A 26,765-nucleotide genomic window follows, 5' to 3' on the forward strand; every position below is an offset into this window, starting at 1 on the left:
CCAGCTGTAAGGAACTAAAAGGGCCTCAGTCCTACTTGGCCTTCCCTGCATATAGACAATGTTCAGTCTGGTTATTATCTGGCATCCTCAGTAAGATCTTTAATGAAGCTACAGTGTAGCCGGTGGGAGTGCAGGCTGTGGAGATCTGATACTCATGGAGTTCCAAAGATGACTGATACTTTAAATAGTAAGGCACCCTGGAATTGAAAGTCATCACCTTGTTAATTTAAAGCTCTTTCAAGCAGCCGTGATAGCAAGATCAAGTATTTTTCCTGAAATACCTGTTCAGAAATAAATGGAACTGTGGGTGAAATCTCAACGTTACAAGTACCAATGGACAGGGGAGGTTCCCCTTCTGCCTGGTTTTGTACATTTAGAGCCTCAAATCCCCAAAGCTCTGATATTTCTCCCCTAATTAGCAGCATAAGACTAGATCCAAGTAAGCTGATGTGCAGAAGGATGTCTTCCATCTCCAGGTTCTAGGTGATCAAAGTAATTAAGTCAGTATTAAAGTGAGAGGCCTTACAGAGTCAGTATTACTGCAAACAGCACCCTTGAGCTATGGGTATCCACTGAGCAGTGGGTAACCCTTTTACCCATAATAAATGGCTCCTTTTTTACTAAAGCGAGGTACAAGCAAAGATGTTGATGGGGCATTAATCAAGACTTTATGGGAACCTTAAATTCAAAACCCTAAGGGAGGACTAGCATCCCCTGTGGGGTGACCAATCCCTGGAGTAACTAAATCACATCAAAGAAACTACAGTAACTATATCATATCAAAGGAAAAAACCCTCCAAAACCCCAAAACAAAAAAGCCAAACCCAACCCCAGAACCACACCCAAATGCTGTAACAATTCCAAAGGACTCTTATCAGACTCAGACATCATCCATTCAGTAGGAGAGCTGAAATGCTCCCTGACTAGCATGATACTACACTGATAACAACTATCTATTGCTGTGGAGTAGTCTGGAGTCTTCACTTCTTACCTTCTGCATGTAGACCCTAAATAAAGAGGTGGGAGCTTGCACTTAACCACACAAAAAGCCCCAAACCAAACAAAAAACTCTGAGACCTCTCCATGTAGTTCACACTAAATAAGAGTCCAATATAATTAACTTCTTAGCACTTCAGAACAAGCACTTGAGGACACTGCCTTTTTCATTAGGGTTAAGTAAGCATTCATTTTTTAGAGACTTCCATGGAAACTGCTGTGAAAATACTCCTTTTTTTATGTGAACTAAATTCTTGTCAAGCACAAGAAAATCGGTTAGAATCCTTATGAATTAATGTATTTCTGCTTGTTTACAATGTATAACTGCTTTTGGTAGCACCTTATAGTCCACTACATCTACAGGCAGCTGTCAAGCAGCAAGAGGTTTCTGGCGACTGAATTTTTATTGTTTTTTTTTAATATACAGCTGAACTTTAACAAAACAAAGTTTCTTTTACAATATGCAGTTTATTTCAACTACATTATGAGAATGCCCAAGTTACTCACATCTTTAAAAAACTTAACCATCAAAAATTCTTATCTATATTAATAAATTTCATATCAAGGAAGAATTATTAAATATTTTTAGGTGGCAATATACACTTAGCAAATATTCTATAAACAGAGGTTATACCACTCTGGCTTGGAACATGAGAACTATAAAAGTTTGAAAAAATCATCTGTATATCACTTCTGCAGATCTGCTATCTGCATTCAAAAGTAAAACAAGTCACATCAATTACCACTTGTTCTATGAGTATTCTATTTTAAAATATCTCTTAAAAATAAGTTACTGTAACCAATGCCTAAAGTGAACAGGTGACCACCCATGTAACAAGATCAACTAAAATAAATAATTTACAATAAAAATTGTTGCTAGCACAAAATCATCATACAAAAACAATTATTGCATTTAGCTCCGCACAGAAAAAAATACCTTTTCTCATAGCAATGAGAACTGCTATAGATGCTACATCTACACTGTCATCCTCTTTTAGCTGAAATCTGTAAACAGCTAATTTTGTGCTAGAGCTGCAAAAGTATTATAATTTATTCATTTAAAAAAAATATTTAGAGCAAGTTTATCTCCAACTAATACTAATTTTCTTAGAAACTTCAAATCTTAAGAATCTTCACCTAAAAATCAGTTGGCCAACTTGTAATTTCACTTTTATTTTCAGTTGGAAACGCCAGCTAACTCCTCACAGATAGTGTTTCTCCTTAAAAAAAAGGGAATCGAGGAAGTTCGGGATGGTTAAAGAGGTCAGAGGATTAAAACAGGAGGTTAAGTAGCAGTGAGTTCCCCTTTTTCCTTTAAAGCTCAGCAACTTGCATGCTGTCAGGCCCACTGGAGTGGCACACCAGAAGCTACTGTTATCTAGACCTGCAAATACCAGCTGGAAACAACTCAGTCCTTTCGTACTCTTCTTTTGCGCACTGATCTCAGCGGATGATCTCCTGTACCCTCCTCGGCTTCTTTCTTCTGAAAAAGAAAAATGAAATTCAGCATTAGAATGTTAAACTTACTTTAATTATTGAAGCTGGCATGCTACTTTATTACTGCACCTAAACCTCCCAGTCATGTTATCACTAAATGCAACACTGAAGCGACAGGACGTATTTTTCAACAATACCAACCTAATGATAAACAAAGTGGGTAGAAGACTTTTCCTTCCTATATTCAGAAGGAAGAGAATAGTACATCTAAACAGATGTCAGAAATTTGGGGTTGCCCAAGTATTCACTGGTTTAAAAGTCATGACTTTTAAATTAATTTAGCAACTTCCTCAAAGTGCATCTTTTGCTAATTTTAATTTCCACTTCTGAAGCAGGAAGCATTTAAAACATTCTAACCGTCCCCTTTGGAGAGCTGCAAATAAAGCAAGCTGTTCTTAAATCAGATGTGGTGATCCCAGTTCAAAAGCAATAAGCTTACAGAGGAACATAAAAAGCCTTTCCAGTGTGAACTCCATTCTCAGACAATGCATTGCTTCCTCACTTCCCTGCATCACCTAATGGCAAGCACCTCATTCAGAAGGAACAGCTCACAGAATGTGGGCCAACCTGAGTGAGGACGTGGTGTACATGATGCCTCCCAACTAGGTCACCAGCTAACTCATGACAGAAGCAAGCTGTGGCCTCACTGTGCTACTGTGTAATGGCACAGACACATTCAGATCTTGTTGCTACTTTCACAAAGAGTCCTGTGATTCCTAATAGGGTTCATCAGATACTGTATTTCTAGGTAAATGTACAAGGAAAAGAAAACCAAACTTCCTACAGGAAGAAGAAGTACTGAATAAGGGGTACTTGATGAAAAATTTTAGTCCTGAAACAATGCAACCTCATGCAAGGTCCAGTTTCCTAGAGGAGTTTTCCATGAAAAGGAGTTAACATTACATTACATTAAACAACTCCCCTAATCTGGGAAGGGACTCATTTAGGGAACGACAAGCACAACGTGACCAATGGATGGATCTAAGGCATTTCAGACACACCAGTTTCTAAATAAAGGATAATGAGTAGTTGACTAATGAGCAAGTAAAGCACAAACAAATTCCATTCTACAATGTTATTTTATGAAAAACATTCTGTAGATTATCTGGGTGACTAGATTAATCTGCACAAGAAAAATGAAACTGCAGGTGCTGAATTGAAAAAGAGTGTGGTCATTTTGCTTTATTATGGAATCCAAAAAACCAAAAGACAGCTGAAAGCTTAAGGTTTTTCTAGGTCTCATGAAAAGGCTATTCTGTTAGAAGCACATGTTCCATCAATTAAGTAGCACAATAAAGACTGACATCTAAATTTTCAAGATTAGCAATTCATTTAATAACCTGTTAAAAACTACACTCCTGTAAAAACATTTCATGTTTTGAGATCTGCATGATCACTTTTGTACTATACCTGTATTTATACAGAGCATTTGAGGTATCAAGCTCAAATGAAAACACATTTCCACCTTAGGATTTGTTTTATGGCTCAAGAGAAGAAAAACACTTGTTGCAGGTAACTGGGCTTAGTTAATAGTATGATGTCAGATAAGGGCAAGGAGAAAACAAGGAAAAACCCACCAACTTACCTCATCTTCTGAATCAGATTTATTTGATATACCACCTTCTTCTTGACTTGCATCTGCAACTTCATTTTCTTCCTCATCTGCAACTTCATTTTCTTCTTCATCATCATCAAGATCTTCACCACCTTCACCCTCATCTTCTGCAAAAGAAGTTAATTTTACTTAGTAATCAGAACTGTATTAAAAATGCACTATATCCAGACACACTAGTAAGGAAAATAAGCCAATTTCAGTCTTAGAATGAACTGCTTGTTTAGAATAACCCATAAAAACATCTGTGTGACATAGTGAGTAGAATTCTCATGAATTAGTAGAGAGTGATCATTTTCAAATTTAATAATCAATTTTAACACCTCCACCTTCACCTCTTCACAATAGCTCCTACTCTCTTCAGATTTGTTACTGACGAAAAGGACTTGATTTACTTCACTTAAAATCCAAGTATTGTATTGGACAGTTTGGAGACCAGAGTCCAAAATAGGACAACTCAGGCATCCCAAATTTGACTAAATTCTGACTTAGATAGAAAAGTACAATATTGCAGTTATCAGTCATCCAGCAAGGGAGACACCGACATCTTAAGGCAACTCCTGTTTTCAGCAGGGAATTCTGGCAATTCTTCTGTTTTGGTTGAGGGATAAGCAGCCCAGTACTTCCCCCCCTCTTATGTATTATTGCAATGCAGAAACTAGTCAGAAGAGGACTGTACTCCCCTTAGGTCACTCAAGGTATGTCCAGCTTGCACTATTAGTGCACTAGTACCCTTTGAAATACTTTCTATCATGAGTAAACAAGACACCTAAAATCTGATAGAAAGGATACACATTGGAGTCTACAACTTGACAGGCTGCCAGTGACTCAGCTAAAAACAGTAATGAAGCAGTGCTCAATTCTAGCCTTTTCAGGTCATGCCTACCTCTCATAAGCTCTACTTCAGTGTGGGAAAAAAAAAAAAGAAAAAACCAAAACCATACCCACCCACCCCAACCTCCCAATTCTTACTGCTGCATCTCAGTAAAAACTGAAACAAAAGTATCCATATAAATTCAGGAGGTAGTCACAGATAAGATGTGACTCTCCTGATTCTTGGTGATGAAAATCTAGAAATTCCAATTAAAATATTTGAGACTTCTGTAGAAGTACCAAAAAACTTCACTTGCAGTACAGCTATAAATAGAGCTTCCATAACTGTTATAAACTAAGAAATCCATTTTCCCATCTGTCAATATACCTGATACATGTCTACAATAGTATCTCTCTACATTTGTTATGAAAAGGGGAAATATGACCAAAAAATGCAGATCATGGTTTAAGAAAGATGTAGACAAAGATTTCTGTTCTAAAAATATGCTCTTAACAGAGGAGCTTGGCAAAGCCTTTGCTCATATTCTAATGAAGAGATTAGAAATGGTAAATGATGCAAATCCAGCTCTTCCCATAAGTACTAATTTCAATGAAGGGGAAAAAACCCAAAACAACAAAAAAAAAACTTCAGACATCAGAAGCTGTAAAAGCCAGAACTGGACAACTATACTATGTAAAATTATTCATTTTAATTTAATCCAATAGTAATTTAAACAGTATTTCATATAAATGAATGTATAACTTGACAAATAAGGTTCAGGCTGTGGTCCTGAAATTCCTTTTTGTGGCAACATTCTTTTACTTCCTGGAATATTTTTCTAGAAGGCAAGGAATTCGAGACAAAGCAGACAAGAAGACAAGTCAGGAACACACCATTCTTTAGCAATGTCACAAAAATTAACACAGAACAAAATAAAACAGTAAATCCCATGGACAATCCCCTTCAAGAAGTAATCTGCCAGCAACTCATTCTCACTGGAGAATGAGTGAAAGAAATCTCCAGGTGTTTCTGAACTTTGGTATTGTGCCACACTTCTCTTTTCTTTCTTTTTTTTTAATGGCCCCATGATAAAATGTAGATCTCAAGTCGCTCAGTATTCAACAGCTCAAACCCCATTACCTTCAACTCCAAAAAACAAAGGAGGAGATAATGACGACAAAGGAACTGTAGAAATTATAAGGAGCCAAAGTGACTAGTAGAAAATATCTATGACTACAGATACCACAGGGAGAAATCTCAGAGGAAACTCGCATCTGCACGGGATGAAAGCTGGAATCCACCAGCTTGAAGTTCTACCATCAACAAGGAAGCAGAGGGAAGAAACCAGATAGGAAAGATCATTTGCAAGTCCTGGCCCAAATTACTTCCCTTTCCCAGTACCTGAAAGAGAAGCCTCCCTTCCCATCTTCTTTGTATCCTTCAAAAATTCTCTTTTTGTCTCCTCCATTTCTCTTCTCTCTGTAGCAAAAAGAATCAGGAAAAGGAGGTAGAAGACAAATTCTCTACTGCTTGCAGATAAGAAGAGGCAAAAGATGGAAAGATAGTGATAGAAAAAAAGGGAAGCTTTCAACCTGCAAATGTTAAAGGCAGCAGGAAGCTAAGGGAAGCTAAGCAATTCTTCTTAGAGAAAAAAACCTTGAAGTCATATGACAGCAAAGTGTAATCCTTCCCTCTGAAGCATAGAATTTACTTGAAAACCTTGGAATAGTCATACAAAAGCTAGCTAGGTTAGTTTTACTCTGTGTTCAGTTTAGTAACTAAAAGTAAAGGTCTAAAATAGAACCTACCTTTGCAACACCAAGAACAGCTGTTCCAAGTAGAATTTTAAAAAGTTGTGGGAGCTAAACAGCATTGCTCTGCAATTGCCTGAACCTTATTTCTAACACTGACACACACACTCTAACATGCTATTTATTAACTGATGTGTTGTAATTAATTAAATAAATTAAATTAACTGTCTTAAAGAAGAATATTGGACTTGAGGTATCTCAGCCTTGCAACAGCAGTGTATTAGGTACAAATACACATCTATGATCTGCAACAAGACTAAATAAATACTAAATAAATACTAAATAAATACTAGAATAAAACAGAGTCTGTAATTCAGGAGCCACGACCAGGTAGAGTAGAGCAAGATCAAAAGGAAAGTGCAGGAAGATACAATGATGAAATTATATACTAAAATTTATGCTAATGTAAAGAATAGCATAACAAAATAACTAAATGCCTAGGTTAGGTTCTCAGATAGTGAGGCAGATAGTCAGGACTAAGTTTGGGGTGGCAAGCATTGGGACAACAGTGTACTTAATTCTGTCAGTACTGGCATGGGAATGGCTGATGCTAAGTGTGAACTTCTAAGTCATACAGACAGAAGCCATCAACACTCATAGAACGTGGTGTAAAGACACACAAACCCCACCAAGTTTCAGTCAGTAATACAAAGTGATGTCAGTACCAAGGAAAAAAAATGCCAAGCAAGAATGTCTGCTCGGTTTCTAATTATCCATGCCAGTCACTTGTCACTTTGTTTGTTCTTATCAAGGAAGAATGAAGTAAGAGGCAGAACCTTCCAGAGTTCTGAAGCTAAAAATTTTCTCATGAAAGTCAAGATAACACACTGTAAGTTAGGTGATTTGGTTTTTATTCATTATATAGACTCAGGGAAATGCTAACAGCACATCAGAGCCATGGCTGAACAGTGCCAGTAATCTTTGATACAGTAACACAAGATGATTTACCCTTGGATGCCAAAGTACAGCTCAACCTACTGAATCATTGATTTCTCACTTGGGCAGCAGGACAGACCTTTGCAACGTGTTGCTAAAAAGCAACACAAAGGAAGCAGCAAACTTCAGTATTTCAAGTATTTTCAGGCTTTAACAAGAGCAACTAAAAATAGTGATCAACAGAAGAGTTGAAGGTACAACCCTCCCCCAGAGAAGTAAGCAGAAAGACTTATGTTAAAGACATAAAGCTATTCCAGGCACATTTTAAAGACAATGATGTAACTTTAACCACTTCAGGTACTTGTATCTGAACCATTAAAATGTGTTCAATACATGAAATATTTAGAAGGAATAAAATATGCCTCGCTGTCTACAAAGATAAAAAAGACTGCTGGAAGCACATTCATTTCTTGCAAGTGAAAAACCACTGAGTAGAGCCTTCCTTTCTGCTTGTATTTATCAAAGAGTTATAAGCCATGGGATGCCACTCACTGGAGGTTATCAAAGAGGAAAAAAAGACTCAGAGCAAGGCAGATTTCACATATTCTAAGATAACTGGCTGTAATTATTGGCAATGCAATCCATGAACTAGTTCTATTCATGTCTTTAACCAAACTGCAAGCTGACATGCTCATCTTACCATCTTCAGCTGTATCTTCATTTTCTTTTTCTTCATCTATTTCATCATCTTCAAACTCCTCTCTCTCTTGTTTTAATTCCCCTTTTCTAATTTGCTTAGATACATCAGTTTTTTTGAAGTCATATTCATCTGTTTTCTACAACAAATTAAAAATCGATTTACATTTCAACTCAAATTAAGAACTAAACACAACAGCCACTGTAAGCTGAGTAGTACCAATGGCACATTAAAAGTGCATATTGTTGTACAGATGCTAAGAGTTTTCAAATACAGTATTAAGAATAAACTCAAATACAAATATAATAAATTTCTCTAACCTTTGCTGGCCAGCAGAACAATACACCTAGACCAACAGGGAGAGCTAAAGTCAAGATGTAAAGAACCCAGAGCCATGGGTGGTCTTCTGCAGCAGTCACCAGTTGACTAAACATACCAGGCTGTATTAAAGAAAATAAATAATAAGTTTATGAAGTATACTCTATACATTTATATTGTCCAAAGGAAACCCTTCTTTACCTTTGCTTTTTAATGACTTATGGAAAAGGTACATCAGTAACTAAGGAAGTCTGAGAGACACAGTGGAGTGAAGGGACTCAAAGGAATTTTTTTGCCATTGTGTGTACAAGTATAGATAAAGGTTCAGACATAAACCCAAATATTTTGGAAAAAGACAAGGTTGGGGGAAGAGATGGCTTTCCTGATGGCATGGGCAGATATGCTGTTGCTACCTGCTCATGCTGTGACAAACAGCACCTGTCAGGAATTGGCCACATCTGCCACCAACCCATCATTTCTCTCCCAAAATTGCAGCCTGCTCTTGCCACTGAGTCAAAGAAAACAGAGGACTGTTGGACAGAAACGGGAGGGCAGGCAGCCACTAGAGGGGCTCATGATCCCTGTGTGGCAGGGCAGGTCCTTCCCACAGCATAGGGAAGAGATCTAGGAAAAATTGTGGTGGCTGGCTGGCTAAGTGCAGAACAAAATGTGGATGCACACATACAAACAGAACAACAGATGCAGCTCCATAAACATATATGCAACATTTTCAGAGCTGCATAATACACGTGTAAGCAGCCAAAGCCCTAAAATTATTAAACAGAAACAAACACTGGACTATTTATCCATTCCTCATAGCAGGGAAGCATCTAAAGAATATGTATCATGGATATAGCCACAAGGAAAAATGGGAGTGGGAGGGGAAAGAAAAAAGGAAAAAAGGTCTTTGAGTGCAAGTAACTCAGTTTTCATTGGCTGTCAGGAACTGAATTTCTAGTATCACTGTGAACAGCAGAAGACTTAATATGAAGCCAATTTCTCACCAAATGTTTAAGTAAAATGTAGTACCCTTTTAATTTCAAGAAGATATTGATCTGGAAAAAGTAAAAAGCCAAACTATCAGAGTTACTCAGCAAGATTATTAATTGCAGACAAATTAATATTCTGTCAGCATTAACTGACAGAAAATTCTTCCAACAGTACAGCTTCCTCACTACTTTCTGATATCAAGAAGATAGTAAAGTTTATACCTCATTAGCACTTGCTACTAATTTCTTCAAGCCCCAGCCATCTGCTGCCCAATGATCTGCTACTTCTTTTTCTGAACAGATGATGAAGTTATCAAAGTAAATATCAGATGTCATAGACCACAGTTCTAAACCAATAGCACTGACAGTGGTCATCTTGAACGGGTGAAGATCTTCAAAATAGTCTGGGTTTGGTATTTTCCGAGGGCTCCAGATTCCCTGTTAGTGGAAAAAAAATGTAATCACATTACCTATAGCTCACCAAAAAAAAAACAAGCTGTGAAAGAAATTTTAAAATCATTAGAACTTCACAACTATGTTAAATGCATTATTTAAAAAGACAAGCAGTAAAGTTTAACCTACACTGTTACCAGAAGTGGTAGGGAAAATTTTAGGGAAGGAAACTTCAGCCTTATGATACCTGTGCAAATTAGAGGCAAATTTTGTTTTGCTCAAAGAAATCAGACTCAAGTATTCCCCAGCCATAACTAATACAAAGTAACTCTCTTTAATATGCAACTGATTACCTCTTATGTCTGGAGGGGAAGAAGGGAATTTAATTATCCAAAATTGATGCATCCTCTAAAATGGAACTAGTAAGTTCAACCTGCTTGGTGAAAGGCTTAATTTTTGAATATAAAAAAGATTGTTTATTCAAAAGACTCATATTTAAAGCCCCAATGTAACTTAGAATACAATTCTACAGAGCATATTAAATAAATGGTACCAGTGCAAATTGTACAAAAAGCAACTTTGAACAGATAAATTGTTTTAATACAGGAAGCATTACTTAAAGGAAAAAAAAAGCAAATAACATGCAAAAAAAAATCTCAAAGTGTTTAGTGAGGCTATTCAGACTCATTCTAAAATATCAATATACTGTAAAAAAAGCCGAGATAAATATACTACTTTGACTTTGCTCTTGTTCAACTCTGTACCTTTTAACAATGACCTACAATTTCTCTATTACCTGATAGTTAGGATTATCTATCATAGGTGCTCTCCATTTTCCTTTATACCTTGGGTTGTTCTTCATGGGACGCACCCACTGTCCACAACCAGGTGCAGTCTCACACTTTGGATTAGGGATCTGGGGGGCTTCCCACTCCCCATCCATTTCTTCATCCCTAGAGAGAAAAAAAAATAAAATTACAAACAACTGCTTTAAGATCAGACAGGCCCAAAGCACTGGCAGTCTGAAGTCTGGGTCCATACACATTTTGCTGTAACAACCTCAGAACTCCGACCAGCTCACAGAGCTTTACCCAACAATATAAAAACTTTTTTTAAGGAGTGCTCCACTTTTTTTTTAAAGGTCACATGTTCATAACTACCACAGCATGACTGACCTCAATTACATTCCTGCATCTGCAGACAGCTTGAAACACTTCTCCCTAGGATGCTTAGAGATCCCATGGAGCCTATTATGTTATGACTTCAAGACATCAACTTAAACTGTAGTAAATTCTTTCAAAGGGGTCCTTCATATTCTGTTTTTGCTAATATATCTTCAGAAAACAAAAAGCAATGGACATGTCCATGTTTTTATAGAAGCAGTCCCACAAACCAACAAATATTTGGCCATTCCTTACACATTCCAACTCACCAGTCCTTTGGTTTTTTTGCATTAGGGTCTGGAACATATTCTGGTTCATCATCAAGCCATCCCTCAGGCTTAACAGCATCAGGATCTTCTATTTTGGAAGGTTCATCTTCATCCCTTCAATTACAGACTCAGGTTAGAAAATACAGCAGCCTGACTTCGAACCAATGTTCTGTTCAGAGGACTGTAACTGGCATGAAAGGGATGATTTTCAAAGGCACAACAGAATTAGACTCACTGACCATGAGAATTAGACAATTATCTGTTTACAAATACCTGAATTTCAAATATATAACCTGTAAGTGAAAGGCATTGTAGAGATAAAAAATAGTCTCCTTACCAGTCATCTGGTTTGACAGCATTTGGATCAGGTATTTTTGGTCTCTCATCCCAATCATCAGGCTTCTTATCACTAGGATCCTCTATTTCTTTGGAAGGGTTTACTGGAGGAACCATATTCTCAAGAAGACTTCCTTTACTGACAACTGTTTGGTCGATTAACATTTCAAATGTATCATCTGGTTTTAGCACTAAATTGAAGAAATTTGTTTTAAAGAAATAAGGAAGCCATTAATTTTATAAATATCTTTAACCAAAGCTATATAATAAGCACAGCCTTAGTCAAACAACAGCAAACAGGATCCTCCCAGCAGAGCAGGAGACAGGCTCCTCACTTAATCTGGACACAAAAAGTTGCCCTTGAGGGGATGTATAACCACCATCAGGCCCCCAGAATGAAACTTCTAGAAAATTCAATTGCTGAAACACATCCAGACACATTCTAAGAGATTTTTCAAAAACCTACCACTTGGCCAAAATTCTGCTGTTTTTATTTAAAAAGCACAGACAATGAAAGTCAAATCTCTGCTACTAAATTACAATCTCACACTTGAAAGCATGGAAACACAAGAATTGTGCCAGTAACACAGCTGAAGGATCAAAGAAGTACTTTCTCTCAGATTCAAACCTCTAACAGCCATTTCTCTCAAATGCCAGACTGCAAATACAGAAAATTCTCTTCAAATGTTTAAGTATGTTAGCAAGTGTGAGTCACTGAGAAGCCAAGGTCACAGAACTGAGCAGTGTCAGATGGTAACAGATGCATCCAGATCCACTTCTAATAAGCACTTACAAATGGGCTCACTGGTGAACTAGTATATTCAACTCTCCATTCAACACAACAAAGATTATTAAGTAAAAGTAAATGCTATTCCACTTTTATGGCAGTTTTCTAAAGTTGGGTGATGAAAACCAGAGTAACAATCTTATATCTAATGAATATCTTGCAGCCCAAAGTTTTCAACAGTATTAAAATATCCCATGAAAACCCTGAATCAACTTTAGATAAAATAAAAAGAACTAATTTTTAGACTTCTGTTGTCAGTCACATTAGAATTACACAGCTCTGTGGAATCTATCTGAACAATTATGAGAGAATAAATGCAATCCAAGTTTAAGTATCTCGAATCTCTAACAAAGAGCCAAAATACATGAATGCATGCATTCGTTTACTATGAGATTCCTATTATCTAAAAGTGAAAGTTTGCTATGGCACACTACAGCAACCTATCTTAAAAACCCATGGCACAGCATATGAACATGCCTACTGTTATTATTAGTCCATGGAAACTTGTAAGTACAGTTAATTTGTCTGGATTTGCAGCATGCCATTCTTCTCTGATTTTCTAATTCTGAGGAAGAATAAACAAAGAGGGGGAAAATGAACTGAACTTTTATCTCTGCTATACTGTTCATTGGTACAGGAAGAGTTGTCACATGAATTAAACCCAGCCCACATTCATTCACCTTCAGAGGATGTGCTGACCTATCTTTTCATGCACACTGTAGGTGTCTGTGAGAGCTCTTAACATGTGGAGGAGGGTGGAGAGTGACATGCTGCAGGTTTAACTGAATTCCTGTGAACTCTGACACCTTCCTAGAATATTGGACAGTGTATGTCTTAATATCTTCCTCAGTAAAAATATTTTTACCATAACAAATACTGAAGGCATTAATCAATTCTTTATGCTAAAGGCTGGCCAGGGCTGATATGCTTTTTCCTATACGTGAATATTAAACAGCAGCATCTGAAAGCCACTTTTATGTCCTGCAGTTAAGCTCAGTTATTAAATCATTTAAGCCCAGTTATTAAGTCATTTAAGGCCAAATCATTTAGCAATCACCCTTCACAATTAACAGACTATTACAAACAAAAAAGCAGATTCAATTACAAAGCTTCAGCAGACAGAAAAAAATTTTTAATTTCTCCTTTCCAATTTAAACTTGTAAGAATTAAACAATACCAAGAGTATATAGATGTGTCTTCTTGTCCAAGTAGAACTTTTTCAGGTCTACATCAGGACGTTCAGCATGCTTTTCATCATATTCTCCAGTTTTAGGATTCTTATGTCTGAAGATAAAGTGTAGTTTGTAATCTTCTCCACATTTATCTGGTCCAAACATAATAGTGTAAGGTGTTCTGTCAAAAAAGTATTCCTGTAGAAGCAAGAAAGCTGAGCATGTGTTATACTGGACATTTCATGAAGCAATTTTCAGTAGTTCTTTTCCTTGGCATACAGCATAGTTACCTTTTTCTAAAAGATAAATGAAAAGTGGTAGGGAAAATCATGAAAGGAACTGATTAGTTCCTCTTGACTTGCTGGGTGCTCTCTGTTCTCAGGGAATGGACTAACTCTTTTAGTCTCTTCAAAGATGAATGTATTTATTTAGATGCCTGTCACAAATCAAAACACCCAAGTATCTGTGTCCCTCTACAAACATTATACTAAAAATAAAGCAGAACTAGTTACTGTTCTTCGTAACAACTTTATTTTCTAATAAAGATAAAAGCCAGGATTTTAATATCCAGTATTTTATCAGTGCTTTTTTTCCTTTCCACATTAAGTAACAGCAACAAACAGCCCCGAAAATATCAGATATAGTTATTCACCTTCAGAGTATGTTGCATTAATCTGTTTAGTTATGTCAGTACCTTTTAACTACTTATATGTTTTCCATATTTGGAATAACCTGCTTGTGCTCTGCAGTAAAATAACTGTTTCAGAAGTTATGAGTTAAGATCCTATGGTTTCTACTAATACACAAAGTCAGAATACACAGATACAGGAGTCCTTTGTCCTGGATATAAGACATCACTCAGGGAGAACCAAGCTGTTCCTCAAATGAACAACTGATAGCAAGTGTTAAGCAAGAGGACATACCAGATTCAAGTCATCACTACTGGAGAGAAGTTTAATATATGCACCACCACAGTCAATGCCTTTTTGAAAATTCACTTCATACCTGGGCAAAGAGAAAGTTAAAAAAAAAATTCCAAGTGTGAGAAAAATACAAATTAACTTCTAATCTGCCATTCTAATTATGAATACATAAGACTCGGTATTAGTCACTACTGTCAAAACACTTCTATGTAAGCAAATATTAGATTTCTATCCAAAATTATTTCAAAATAGTCTAAATATCACTTTTTAACATGTATACTACAATCTTAATTAATTAATCAATCATATTTACAATTCTAATAGCTCTGGATACGACAGGTCAATGCTATATGGAAATCAGTATTGTTTTATAGAGGTTCACATTATTTTCTTAACTTAAGGATTTTAATAATAAAAGTAAAAAATCAGAGGCATTACTTACTGAACAATCAAAGGTTTATCATCAAAAATAAATGGTTTTGTTAGCATTGCTGATATTGCATGATGCTTTGCCACTGATTTTAACACTAATCCTCTGTCTCCAGGCACCGTGTTTTCTTTCAGCTCTTCTACTTCCCATCTTCCTAAAACACAGACACATGGAGTCTTTGAAAAACAATGCAGGCTAAAGAAATCACAGCCTTGTTGAAAGCAAAGAGTTAAGGAATAAAGACTATTAGTCTGAGCAGGGAAAAAATCTTGACATCTGATGTCAAAGCTATTATTTCTTGCTCTTCTCAAATTTACAGAAATCTACAAGAAAACTGAAATGCTGTAGATCTGTATCTTTAGACTGTAGTACTCTATAATAGCTAGAGGAACATAAAATATTTCTCCAGATTTTAGATTTACTCCTACCATCATCACATAAAAAGCATCAGTCACAAGGCACTGCGTAAAACAGAGACCTGCATCATTATTTCTCTTCTGCTTATACAGAATTAGAATCTTTTGGGTCAAATCTAATCACAGGGCAGATCAAATTCCCCCCAAAGTCTTTCCAAGAATTATCAGGTTTGATCTTAAAGGCAAACAAATACGCCTGCAGCTTTAAAAATAGATTATATACTTATATATTCTCCAAGTTTGGGAGAGATACAGTTGAATACACATCTGGCCAATATTCAAAGAATAAGATTTCTGAAAGGGCAGTTATATTTTCTCACAGATTACCACCACAAGATTCATTGGGGTTTTTTTCCAGGAATGAACACAGCACAAAAAAACTATTTTTACAATTCACTGTAATCTGAAAAATGCCTGTGTCAGTGTGAAAAGGAAAAAAAAGGTCCTGAGTTCTTCAGCATGTATTTTAGAGAAGATACATAAAATTGTGAAATGCCAATAAAACACTTATTTACTTTTATTCAACTGAAGTGCAATATGTGTAGAGTTGTTAAGGAAAGGCAGGTATGTACATAAAAAAAAATTCTTAGTTTCTTCTAGTCTGCTAAACAGGAGAGAGGAAAATTCCCTCCTCTTCAACAGTGTTCCTTCATGGAAACTAAGGCCAAGCAATAACACTGGGCAAAACAACAAGCCTGAAAAAACAAATAGTTCCAAAATGTGTTTTTACCACTGACTTTATTAAATGTTGAATTTTCTGAGTGACTTCAACCAAAAACAACTTTCTGACATTAAAGACAATTTCTATCTAATATGAGGCTGAGTAATCAGGGAGACATCAGTTCTTATAAGCATCTCATCTGTATGGATATCTCCTCTGCAAATTCTTAATTTTACCAGTTATTTCTGGTAACTGCTAAACCTAAAAACATCTGTTCTGCTCACCAAAGTCCTGTAAGTTATGTTTGCTTACCACTTTCTATTAACATTAACTGAGTTCATTTGACATAAGAACAGTAGGAAATATTTTTCTTTTGTAGCAGAAACCTTTTCTGTTCTCTCCACTCCCTCTTGAATTAAATAAATTTGGACTCCAAAATTATTGCCACAGATCACACATCTGTCAAACAGCCTAGAATTACATTTAAGCAGCCAATTATAGACTAGGAAGTGACAAGTCAAGTGCAAACTCCAATAATTAAACCAGCAAAACAACTTTTTCAAGATTGCTTTCCAAATTTATCTTAGACTACTGTAAGGCTAAACTGGACAAGAACCACTGGGCAGCCCTATATTCAAGCACAGGCAATCTGAAGAAGTATTTTAAAGAAAAACATCATTCCGTTTAACTTTCTTGTTTCCAAGGCTATACCAAGAGACCAACCCAGGAATCAGTTGGAGAGACAGAGCAAGATGGAACATGCTGCTTTAGAAACCTGTTTAACAGCTGACATTGGAGTGGTAAATCTCTCTGACACAATTTCAAAGGAGACAGTTCTCAAGAAGCAATATTCATAAACAATCGATACTGAATATTCAGATGCCAGAGTGTATTCTGGTGTCATCCATTGCAATAGATTGCTGGGATACCAAAAAAGTTATCCTCACACCAAGTGTGAGGATGAGCAACATTTGGCATCTCAGTTTCAGGGTAACAGTCATTATACAAACTAATATTTTTTACTTGTCTCGTCTAGATTTTCAAAGATAAGTTCTGTGTAAAGGGTAGTTATTTCTCAAAGAGCAACAAAACATCACAAACCATACAGTGGAGGTAAACATTAAAAGTGCTCACCATCATATTTAGCAATGTTATCATCTATGTCTTCTTTCTTAGTTTTAGACAACACCCACCTAAAACAAGAAGTGTACTGGTCATTGAACAATCTATGCAAAGCTCTATTATTTAACAAGCACAGGGAAAACAGCTTTTGCTTCTAGGGTGTGAACCTGTGATAATGATTTTGACAGTCAGCATCATGGAACTGTGTGTACTTCAAAGAACATGAAAAGAAAAATCATAAGTAGATTAGTCTGATATGGCATTTCAAAATATTTCCTAAAAATGCAAAGGAATATACAATTAAAACTCTAAAGTAATTAAATTCCTGAATTATTTAATTCTGAATAGACTTCAGTTTTATATACAAGCTGAGTTTGGCAGAATGTAAGAATATTATGTCAGCATACAATGCACAAAATACAGGGAAAACAGCAAGTTTCAAGTATAAAACCTTCACTATGACAAGGAAAGAAAAAAAATCATCCAAAGGAACCTTTACTTTATCTGACAGCAACAATACACCTGCATAGCAGGGGACAAAAGGGAATGGTAAGTGTCTAAATGACAAATGCAATTATACACTGAACGGATTCCAAGTGTTCTGCACACAGAGGATCCAACAGGGTAAACACACTCCTGATCCACTTGATAGTATGAGCAAGGCAATCAGCTTATCAAATTGAGGTTACCAAAAAGACATGTACAGCCTACACACAAAGTGTTCATTTGGAGAGGAAAAAAAGGAAAAGGGCAGTCCACCCCCATGTGGACATACAGTGGTTCTACCCTGAGCCATGCACAGGAATATCTTAGGCCAACAGTGTTGCTGAACTCTTCATTGTATCAACTACAATACTACATTCTCACCATTAATTCTGTAAAGAACTATTTTCATTCATTCTGAACTATTGTCTGCATGGAGTATTTCAGGGATGAATACTTTATCTTTTCTGCTGGAATTTCAGTCACATTTGTTCACTGTTAACAGAAGTGCTGGAAAAACTTCCCAGTATAAATAGCAAACTAGATCCTTGGCATACCAGGACAGAGACCAATGAGGAAATAAAACATCTCTACAAGTCACACAAAAGATTTGCAAGAGCCATTCCCAAAAAAGCTACTCTATTCTGGTGATTTACCCAGTCAATTTACGTGCAGGCTTTTCCACAATTTTAGGGGAGAAAGGCAACATGCTGCTTACTTTTTTATAAATCTTTCTTCCATATATGTTACTTTTATGTAAATTATGTACAGCTAGACCAAAAAATCCCAAGCATTGTAGCTAAAGCTCTGAATATTAGATTTAGTAGGAACACAAGCTAATCTTTGAACAGATCTCAAAAAGCTAGAAATTAGGATGAATGCTATCATTTGAGTATCCCAGTTAAGCCTCTGCATTTGTTAATTAAGGTTTTCAGTGGTTTGTTTCATTTTTTTAACCATTATTACCTCTTCTATTTAACAATTTTTCCTGTCATCTTGGGTACTGCCTTTGCACTTAACATTTAGAAGTGACCACATCACTAAGACAAGCGATAAACTGAAGACTGGAGCTTGCTAACTTATTTTTCTTCTCTCTTTGGTCTAAATATGTAAGAAAATAAGAAAATATGAAAGAACATAATGTGAGTAATAACAGACTAATGTTCAGTGGCCTGTAACTCTACAGAAGAGAACAGTTCAGAAACAATTGGAAAAAGAGAGTAAGATTCAATCCTACAAAAGTTACTGGTGTCTGCTACCACGTTATTTTGTCTACAGTCCAAATCATGCACCCTCAATAGACATGTCTCATGATGTATAATCTCACTCCAACAATAGTTGGATCTCAGTTTTCCCACAGGAAGCAAAAAACTGGCAGCTTTAAGTTCTACCAAATGAAGATACCACACTGCATCTCCTTTCACCTCGATCTGGCTCTTCCCAGGAGTTAGTTTTTGTTCCATCAATTTTAGTAACATATGAAAACACCTTTTTTATTGATTCTTCACAAATCAAGAGATAGCTCTTGTGCTCAACAGCATCAAAGTGTAGAGGAAAAAAAGCCAATAATAAGACTTGATTTTTCATTAGAAACAGAGACTTCCATTCATATTTTAAAAGCTGTTCTCATAGCAAGAAAGTACTCTAATATTACACCAGCTCTTACTGAAGAGATTTCAACCATATTCAGATTTTACCTGGATGCACAATCACTTATCTTGAGCCAGTGACAGCATGCTGACCTGGCTTGATTCTTTTTTCATTTTAAAAAAGAGAACTCAGGGATCATATAGACCAAATTTACATGGTAAGCATTTGACTTGTCCTTGAGATTTTACACCCTTTACATCTGTGGTAGAAAGAGGACTGAATGCCAAATTGTTTTCCAACTAAAAGTAGTAAGTCTATTCCAGAAATAGAAAGTAATAATTACATTCTTTTTTATTGACAGTGCATTGGGGGCAACTGACTGCAGGTCACAAAACAGAATTTCATTGAACATCACAGGTCACTCAGCAGCAATTACACCCAACATTGCCACCCTGTTGTAAAAACACTTCCAAGATACAGACAAGACAAAAATTTCTGGCTTGAGAATTGTTGAGATAAACCTGAATATTGTTCTAAAATTTAATTACAGTAAGGACTACCTAGGAACACTTCAGTAGTCTCATAAATACTTAACTCCTCTTGAGTATGGGAAGCAATAGAATAAATTAATAAAAATCTGCTTTAAAAGTCTTTTCCAATAGAGATTTTATCTATAATGGTGAAGGTGCTGCCTTTTTACACATACCTAAGATCATGTGAAAAGGAAGTGCTATTGAAGTGTAATGCACTGAAGTGTAATGCTACTGAAGTGCTATGCACTTCACCTTTCAGCTAGTTAAACTCAACTGGCTAAATCTTCATATTATTTTTCTTAATGTCCACAAACCCAGAGTTTATTAAAAGCTTCCTTAAAACACACAAAAAAATAGCAACATATCTGAAATGGTAAAGGTTCATCTTAACATTCTGATGTATCTGGAGCAAGCACTAACAGCCTACCCAATTCTAACCCCTGTAACAATTAATTTTTATAAGGATACTAGTCGAAAACTGAATACAAAATAAGTCCTGCCACTGTAATTTAAATTGATGAAAGTAAAAGTTTATCCTTTTAAGGCATAAGCTTACCCAGACAATCCTCCATCAAAGGTTTCTGTAAAATACACTTCCCCAGTTGGCACTGGAGTCTGGTACACAACCTAAGAGACAAGTACAGATACATGTTCTAACATAAATTACAATTTTTCATTTGAAACACACTATCATACCTCCAGAAGTAATCCACCCAGGCAGAACAACAGATTTTGTTCATTAGAAATACCTAGCAGCATAAAACCCCTTCCTCCCCACCCCTATTTCAATACTTTGGGTGCCTCCCTCGAACACTGAACAATTTCACAACTGTGAATTTTATAAGTTGTTCAAAGCTCGTAACTAAACCTTTGTTACATCTTATGTATAACAAAACACCAGAAAATTTACTGAACTTGCACCAATTCTCTGCTCCCTCCCTGTTTCTTTCTATACATGTTTTCCATTCTTCTGTTTTCCTATGTACTCAGCACACTACAATTGGGCTACACAACAGAGAGTTGAAAAAATAAGTTATTAATATTGCCTACAGCTATTTGTATCTATTTTGAAGTACAGCATAACAAAAGGAAGATTTTCTGAGAATAAAGACAGTGACAAAAAGCAGCTGTGACTGATGAAATCCAGAAACTGGTCGAAAGTCAAAATTTCAGATGCTTCCTGAAAGATGCTTTCTGCTTTCTTCTCTAGAAAAAGCATGTTAGGACTTGCATCAAAAGGTTCTGTATCTAGACTGAAGTAAAACCTTTTTCTCAACTATCCACCACAGGCAGGAGATTTTACACTTTGGCATAAGAGAATCATTCTTTAAGTTTGCCCTACATGTCACACACAGCAACTGAAAGACTGCTGGGTTTGACACCCACTCAGTTGTCAACTGCATTTTAATTTAGTCTTTTTAAAATATATTTATCCACCAATTTCTCATAGTTATAACTATGCATCTTGTATTTAACCAGACTTAACTGAAGACCTCTGTAATCTTACCTCTATGGAAGGTTTATCTCTGTCAACCTCAGTTTCTTGGGACTGCATGTCAAAATCCTCCACTTCAACATCTGCATCCAGATTTTCTTCATTTTCAGTTTCTGCAGTCACTGAGCTAATCAGCAGGACACCCAAGCACAGCCAGTCCCACTGGAAGCGCATCTTGGTTATCTGAAGAACTGAAAGTTTTAAATTTTAAATGTTTTTGCAAGGATATTACCAATACTATTTTAATTTTACCCCAGACTTTATCTACAAGAGAAAAACCCACATTAAAACAATAGGAAACAACTATCAGAAAGCATTGTCACTATAATATTTTAGGAAAGTGCTATTTCTTAATTTGAATTTTTTTTTTACTACAAAGCCCTGACTCAGACTCTCTTTTACTTCTTGTTGTCCCTATGGAAGTGCTTGTAGCCTGTTCCCTTACCTTGCCAAATTTAGCAAGAATTTGACTGCAGTATATATGTTTTTTTAAGAATTATGTGAGATTGCTTTTATTTTCCCATTCTTTAACAATCTGAACAAGTAACCAATTTGAATGAGTCTCTACAGTGTAGCAATAAGTAACATCCCTTTCATTAGGGCAAATAAAATCGTTAGGTTTAGGATGTATTATTATACACAGCCAGAACTACACATTTCTATTTGCCTCTTTTTCCAATGACTATGTTTAGATGAGCACAGAGCTTATATCAACTCCAGCTGTTAAGTGTCCAAAGAAAGTATAAGATTGTTTCAGAAAATAGTTTCTGTTTCAAAATTTTCCAATGATTTTAAAGTTTAAGTTAGTTAAAGCAGAAGTTCAAGCTTAAATACAAATACATTTCTAATTTCAGGGAAACCTGAAAACCTTTAATCTGTGTAAGTATGAATGTCAACAGCAGGACAACTGCCCCAGCCTTTCCATGTGATCTGCTGTGAAAAAGAACACGTTGTTGCCCTGTATTTTTTGCTTCACATCTGTAAGACATACAAATTCACATTTATGTTGGAGTACCCAGTGGTTTGGAGCAGTGCATTGTCAAGGACATACCTATGCAAGTTTCCTCAAGGGTCTTGCAAAAAACACCTCTTTCCAAAATTGTTTTTGCCTGAATATGGAAACAGAACAAAGACAGATTCTAGATACCTCTGGAAAGCTGTTTATCCTTTGGTTCTTATTAATTCTATTCACAGTAAGCTTAAAAATAAAGACAAATACTGATATTTAACTTGCTATTGTACGACATTTTCATACTGTACATTACCTTTAGCCACTACTGGTCATACTGAATACTCTGCTGCTGAGGTGCTTTCTGCCCCTGAGAAAGCAGCCACCCTCTCACTTAAATCATCATCCTTTAGAGATTAAATTGTTTACCACTACAACTCTGAATATACCAGCAATTCTAGATACTATCTTATACTGGAAGTGTGAGTCTCTTTCTTCCTTCCTGGGTTTATCAGATTTGCTAAGCAATTCAAACATTAGAGTTGCACCAACAGTTATTCATCATTCATTTTTTAACACCTGCAAGTTCTATTGAGCCACACATATAGAGATCAAACAGTATCAGGGCTAAAAAACCTCACATCTCAGCATGATTGTGCTACAAATATCCAAAAAGAAAAAAGGAATAAGGAAAAAAAATAAGATCTATTAAATTAATATTGACTGCACTGATTATATTTAGAGCCAAAATCCAGGAGTATCATACAGAAATATTTTACACATTAGTACTAGGTCAATATTGGGAAATAATCAAAAGCCTCTCTTTTTGGGACTAACACTTATTTTCCACAAAACTACATTAACCACATTACCATTCTTTTTTTGCCCCACACTATTATCCATAATCCCTGCCATTCCTTGTGGCAACTTTATAACCTTGCTTGAGGATGGCAGGTCTGTGGTTCCTTCTTTTCTCAGTTATTACCATAGTGATACATTTCAACAGTTATCTGCAAACTTTACTGTGGTTTTTGTATTTGATTTTTTAGAATTTTAGTTAAAAACTACAGATATTGTTAATTCATAGACCTCCTGGGCCAATTCTAGCACTTAAAATAATCTTGCCCTGAAGATTGAAAGTAATTCAGTTTATCATGGTGAACATTGAATTTTATGGTATATTTTGAACACCTTTGCCTGGAGGGTGTCACACTTCTTGTACCACCTTCATTGTTGTGTTTCTTAACGATTATATTAGGATAAAAACAGTCAAAGAATTTCATATCAATACCTTCTGGGACTCCTTAGCTCCTACCTGAAGTGTCATTTATTAACCAGGCATCAGACTTGCTTTTTTAGTATAAAGCTTGCCTACCTTTAGCTAGTTTGTCATGCAGGTGGTCCCCTCCTCTTTTCCTAAAGCAGGTGAAGAGATACACCTTTCTTTGTCAATAACATTACAGGTGTATATTGTGCATAATCCAAAATGTTTTTCACTTACAGAGCTGTAATTTTACTGTAATTAGTCCCATCCACTTTTGTTCCATACATAGAATAACAAGGGCACCCAAGAAATCAGACTAATACTCACCTTTCTACACAGCTCCCTTCCAAAACTCCTGATGCTTTCACTTCGTTCACGCTGAGTCTTATCACTACTTCCTGGTCCTAGCCTAGGACTTTATCCTAATTTCATTCAGTCTTCAAGTAGATCTCTTACTTCTTCCTTCAAGAAGAGAAGGCTCATTTTAACCTTTGACCTTTTGATACACTTCTAAAATAATCCCAGAAACACCAAAATGCATTATCAAGACCAACTGTAGTCATTGCTCAATTGCCAGGCAAAGATGGTTTTAAACAATCCCATCACATCCTTTATTTTTGTGAACTCTGCCAGCATTACAGTCTTAGAATGTAAAATAAATCAAGAATTTGTGGTCTCAAAATAGAATTTCACACTACACATTTAATGGTCTTTAAAACCTACTGAACTTTCTTAATTAACACATGAAGATCTATGAAAAACTTTTCTTACTCTTTCTTCAAGGTGACAATAAAACCAAGCCAGAAGGATTCTCACTGTTAAAACTTCTTCAGCAGAACAAAGCAAGTTGTCCCAGATTATGGCTCTCACACAAACCCCATACATGTTTACTGGCAGTTTTGCCTAAACACCAAAGACCAGTGACTTCCAAACCGTCCTTCAGCCAGCTACAGCAAATAGATAATTGAAAAACCATAAATCTTGCCAGCATTTTACAGAATCACGGAATATTATGAGTTGGAAGAGACCCACAAGGATCATCAAATCCAACTCTTAAATCAATGGCCCATATAGGGATCAAACCCACACCCTTGGCATTATTAGCACCATGCTCTGACCAGCTGAGCCAACAGTTCTGTATGACCCGTGAGAGAACTGGATAGAAAATCTGCATTCATAGAAACTGAGACACAGAAATCTATCCTGGAATAACTGCACCTCCAAATCAGGATTCCCAATCTCTCCTTTTGGGATGGGCAGCTAATATTCATCTTTCTCTAGATAAACACCTTGACGATTCTGCCAGACCTGTAATTTTAAACTTAAATTTTTGCATAGCTTGGTCACTGTTTACCATGGGTAACAACAGCACTGCCACACATCAGAAGGGACATCTGAGCCAGCAGTACTACTGCTCTTGGGATCAGCAACAGTGCTGCAACATCAGCAGAACATTGCACCTCAAGTAACGAGCTGGTGTTTCTGAGACACATACTAATATTTAAGAAAGACAACAGACATAAACTGAAAACATATTCTGACTGGATATTAGAATTTTCTCCCCCATGAGGGCAGGCAAGCAGTAGTACAGGCTGCCCAGACTCAGTGTTTGGGGTCTTCCACACAGACCACACAAAGCTCAGAGCAAGCTGAACTGGCCTCAGGGCTGCCCGTGCCACAGTAGACACCTCCTGGGGTCCCTTCCCACCTGAATGATTTGATTTCCACAGATGGCTGCATGGTGCAAGCACATCAACCTTCAGACCTCTGCACTGTGACCTGCTGCACATTCTACACATGCCATTAAGGTAGTGGCACCATTGCTCCATTTTATGCAGAACTAAACAGAGATCAGGATCTTTTAGATTATTAATAATTATTAATAACTTTTCTTTGGACTTTGAAGAGGGTCATGCCTTTTTCATGCAACTCTCAGAGCTCTGCATTCTCAAGCAGAAAGGGAATAAGCCAGCCATTAACAGTCTCTCTCACTCCAAGGTCTAAAGCTCCTGCATGCAGTATCAACACATGGGCTTTCCCCACGGCCAAACAGCAATTCCATCCAGGGCTACAAAAGTGGAGGGTTTTTTTCCCCCCACCTCTTCTTCCATCCATAACCACGTGCTGCCTTATTACCTCCCCCAAACTGCTGCACTGGCATCGACCTGACCAAAGACAACATCCAGCTGCAACTGCTCCGTGAAAAGCACTCGAGAATTCTTACGCGGCTTTTTATTTTTCCCTTTGTTTGCTGTGAAAGCCGTGCTTCCCTCCCTCGATTGCCGAAGCGCCAAACACACCGTACTGGACTGGGTGCCCGATGTGTAACTCAGCAGCTACTCCCGCTGCGATGCTGTGCTCCTGGAGGTGCCTGCTCGAGGTGTTTTGCTGCTAAAACCTTCAGGAAGGCGTTATTTTCCAATTAAAAAAAAATAAAAAAAATTAAAAAATTTTAAAAAAATAAGTTCGGGTCAACGAGCGGCCGCTCCGGTTTCAGCGCCCAGCACGAACCCGCTTTTCGGGACAGCCGGCAGGGAGAGCGAGGGCCGCAGGCGCTGCGGGGGGCCGCGCTCCCCCCGTGCGGCGGCCTCTGGGCCAAATCCACTCCGCGGGGGTACCGCGCCCCCGAACCACTCCTCGGAGACCGCCGCGCCGTAGAGGGCCGAGGGGAGCGGGGTGGGCCGGGAACAACCACCGCCCCCTGTTTTGTGCACCTCGCCTGTCACGGGGCCCACAGCATCTCCCGCCGCCGCCGCCCTGTTACCAAGCACCGCGACGCACGCGACGCCATCTCCTCCCGTGCGCTCGGCGCTTACCCCGCGGCGGCGGCTTACCGCCTCCGCGTCCTCTCGATCTCGCGGCGGCACCGCGGCGGGATGAGATGGGTGAGCGGGGAACGGAGTGGGGCCGGGCTCGATGTTTCCCGCGCATCCCCGCCGCGCACGCGCGGCGCGCCCCGCCGCTACCGGGTGCTGCGGGAACGCGAGCGTTGAGAAGGTGCCGCCGCCGCGCGCGCGCGCCCCCGCAATCGAGGCACGCCGAGGCGAGCGCGCGTGGGGCGCGGAGACTGGCAGGGAGCCGCGCAATCGCGGGCCGCCGGAGGCAGAGCCAATGGGGCTGCGGCTCGTGCGCGACTGGCGGCCGCCCTCCCGCGGCGAATCAGCCAATC

The 26,765-nt window shown here is 37.6% G+C and overlaps 1 protein-coding gene across 5 annotated transcripts; it reads right to left on the bottom strand.

Annotated features, from left to right (window-relative positions):
- Positions 1 to 1,381: 1,381 nt before the first annotated feature.
- Positions 1,382 to 25,944, bottom strand: CLGN (calmegin). Of its 5 annotated transcripts, XM_018074038.1 has the most exons (18): positions 25,733 to 25,800; positions 23,924 to 24,058; positions 22,435 to 22,492; positions 21,396 to 21,574; positions 20,445 to 20,515; positions 17,295 to 17,353; positions 15,096 to 15,237; positions 14,654 to 14,735; positions 13,736 to 13,928; positions 11,773 to 11,962; positions 11,436 to 11,549; positions 10,800 to 10,956; positions 9,833 to 10,048; positions 8,624 to 8,743; positions 8,307 to 8,442; positions 6,321 to 6,398; positions 4,079 to 4,215; positions 1,382 to 2,479 (listed from the first exon to the last, which is right to left on the bottom strand). In XM_018074038.1, the coding sequence occupies exons 4-18, from the start codon at positions 21,555 to 21,557 to the stop codon at positions 2,405 to 2,407; spliced, it is 1,932 nt and encodes a 643-aa protein (XP_017929527.1). In that variant the 5' UTR covers positions 21,558 to 21,574; positions 22,435 to 22,492; positions 23,924 to 24,058; positions 25,733 to 25,800; the 3' UTR covers positions 1,382 to 2,404. The 5 variants fall into 5 exon arrangements, with proteins under 5 accessions (XP_017929527.1, XP_017929521.1, XP_017929523.1 ...); XM_018074032.2 differs by lacking the exons at positions 22,435 to 22,492; positions 25,733 to 25,800 and adding an exon at positions 25,897 to 25,944; XM_018074034.2 differs by lacking the exons at positions 22,435 to 22,492; positions 25,733 to 25,800 and adding an exon at positions 25,821 to 25,884.
- Between the last annotated feature and the right edge of the window lie 821 nt (positions 25,945 to 26,765).

The sequence above is a fragment of the Manacus vitellinus genome, unplaced genomic scaffold (assembly GCF_001715985.3).
Source record: "Manacus vitellinus isolate BGI_N305 unplaced genomic scaffold, ASM171598v3 scaffold_0_pilon, whole genome shotgun sequence".
Classification (NCBI taxonomy): Eukaryota; Metazoa; Chordata; class Aves; order Passeriformes; family Pipridae; genus Manacus; species Manacus vitellinus.

What these genes read in the sequence shown, in the direction of transcription:
- CLGN (XM_018074032.2), bottom strand. Translation starts at nt 21,557, where the DNA reads ATGCGCTTCCAGTGGGACTGGCTGTGCTTGGGTGTCCTGCTGATTAGC. An exon ending in GAGATAAACCTTCCATAGAG is followed by an intron (nt 20,516 to 21,395) that starts GTAAGATTACAG and finishes CTTGTCTCTTAG; the next exon opens with GTTGTGTACCAGACTCCAGT. An exon ending in GTAGTGATGACTTGAATCTG is followed by an intron (nt 13,929 to 14,653) that starts GTATGTCCTCTT and finishes TTGCTTCTACAG; the next exon opens with GAATACTTTTTTGACAGAAC.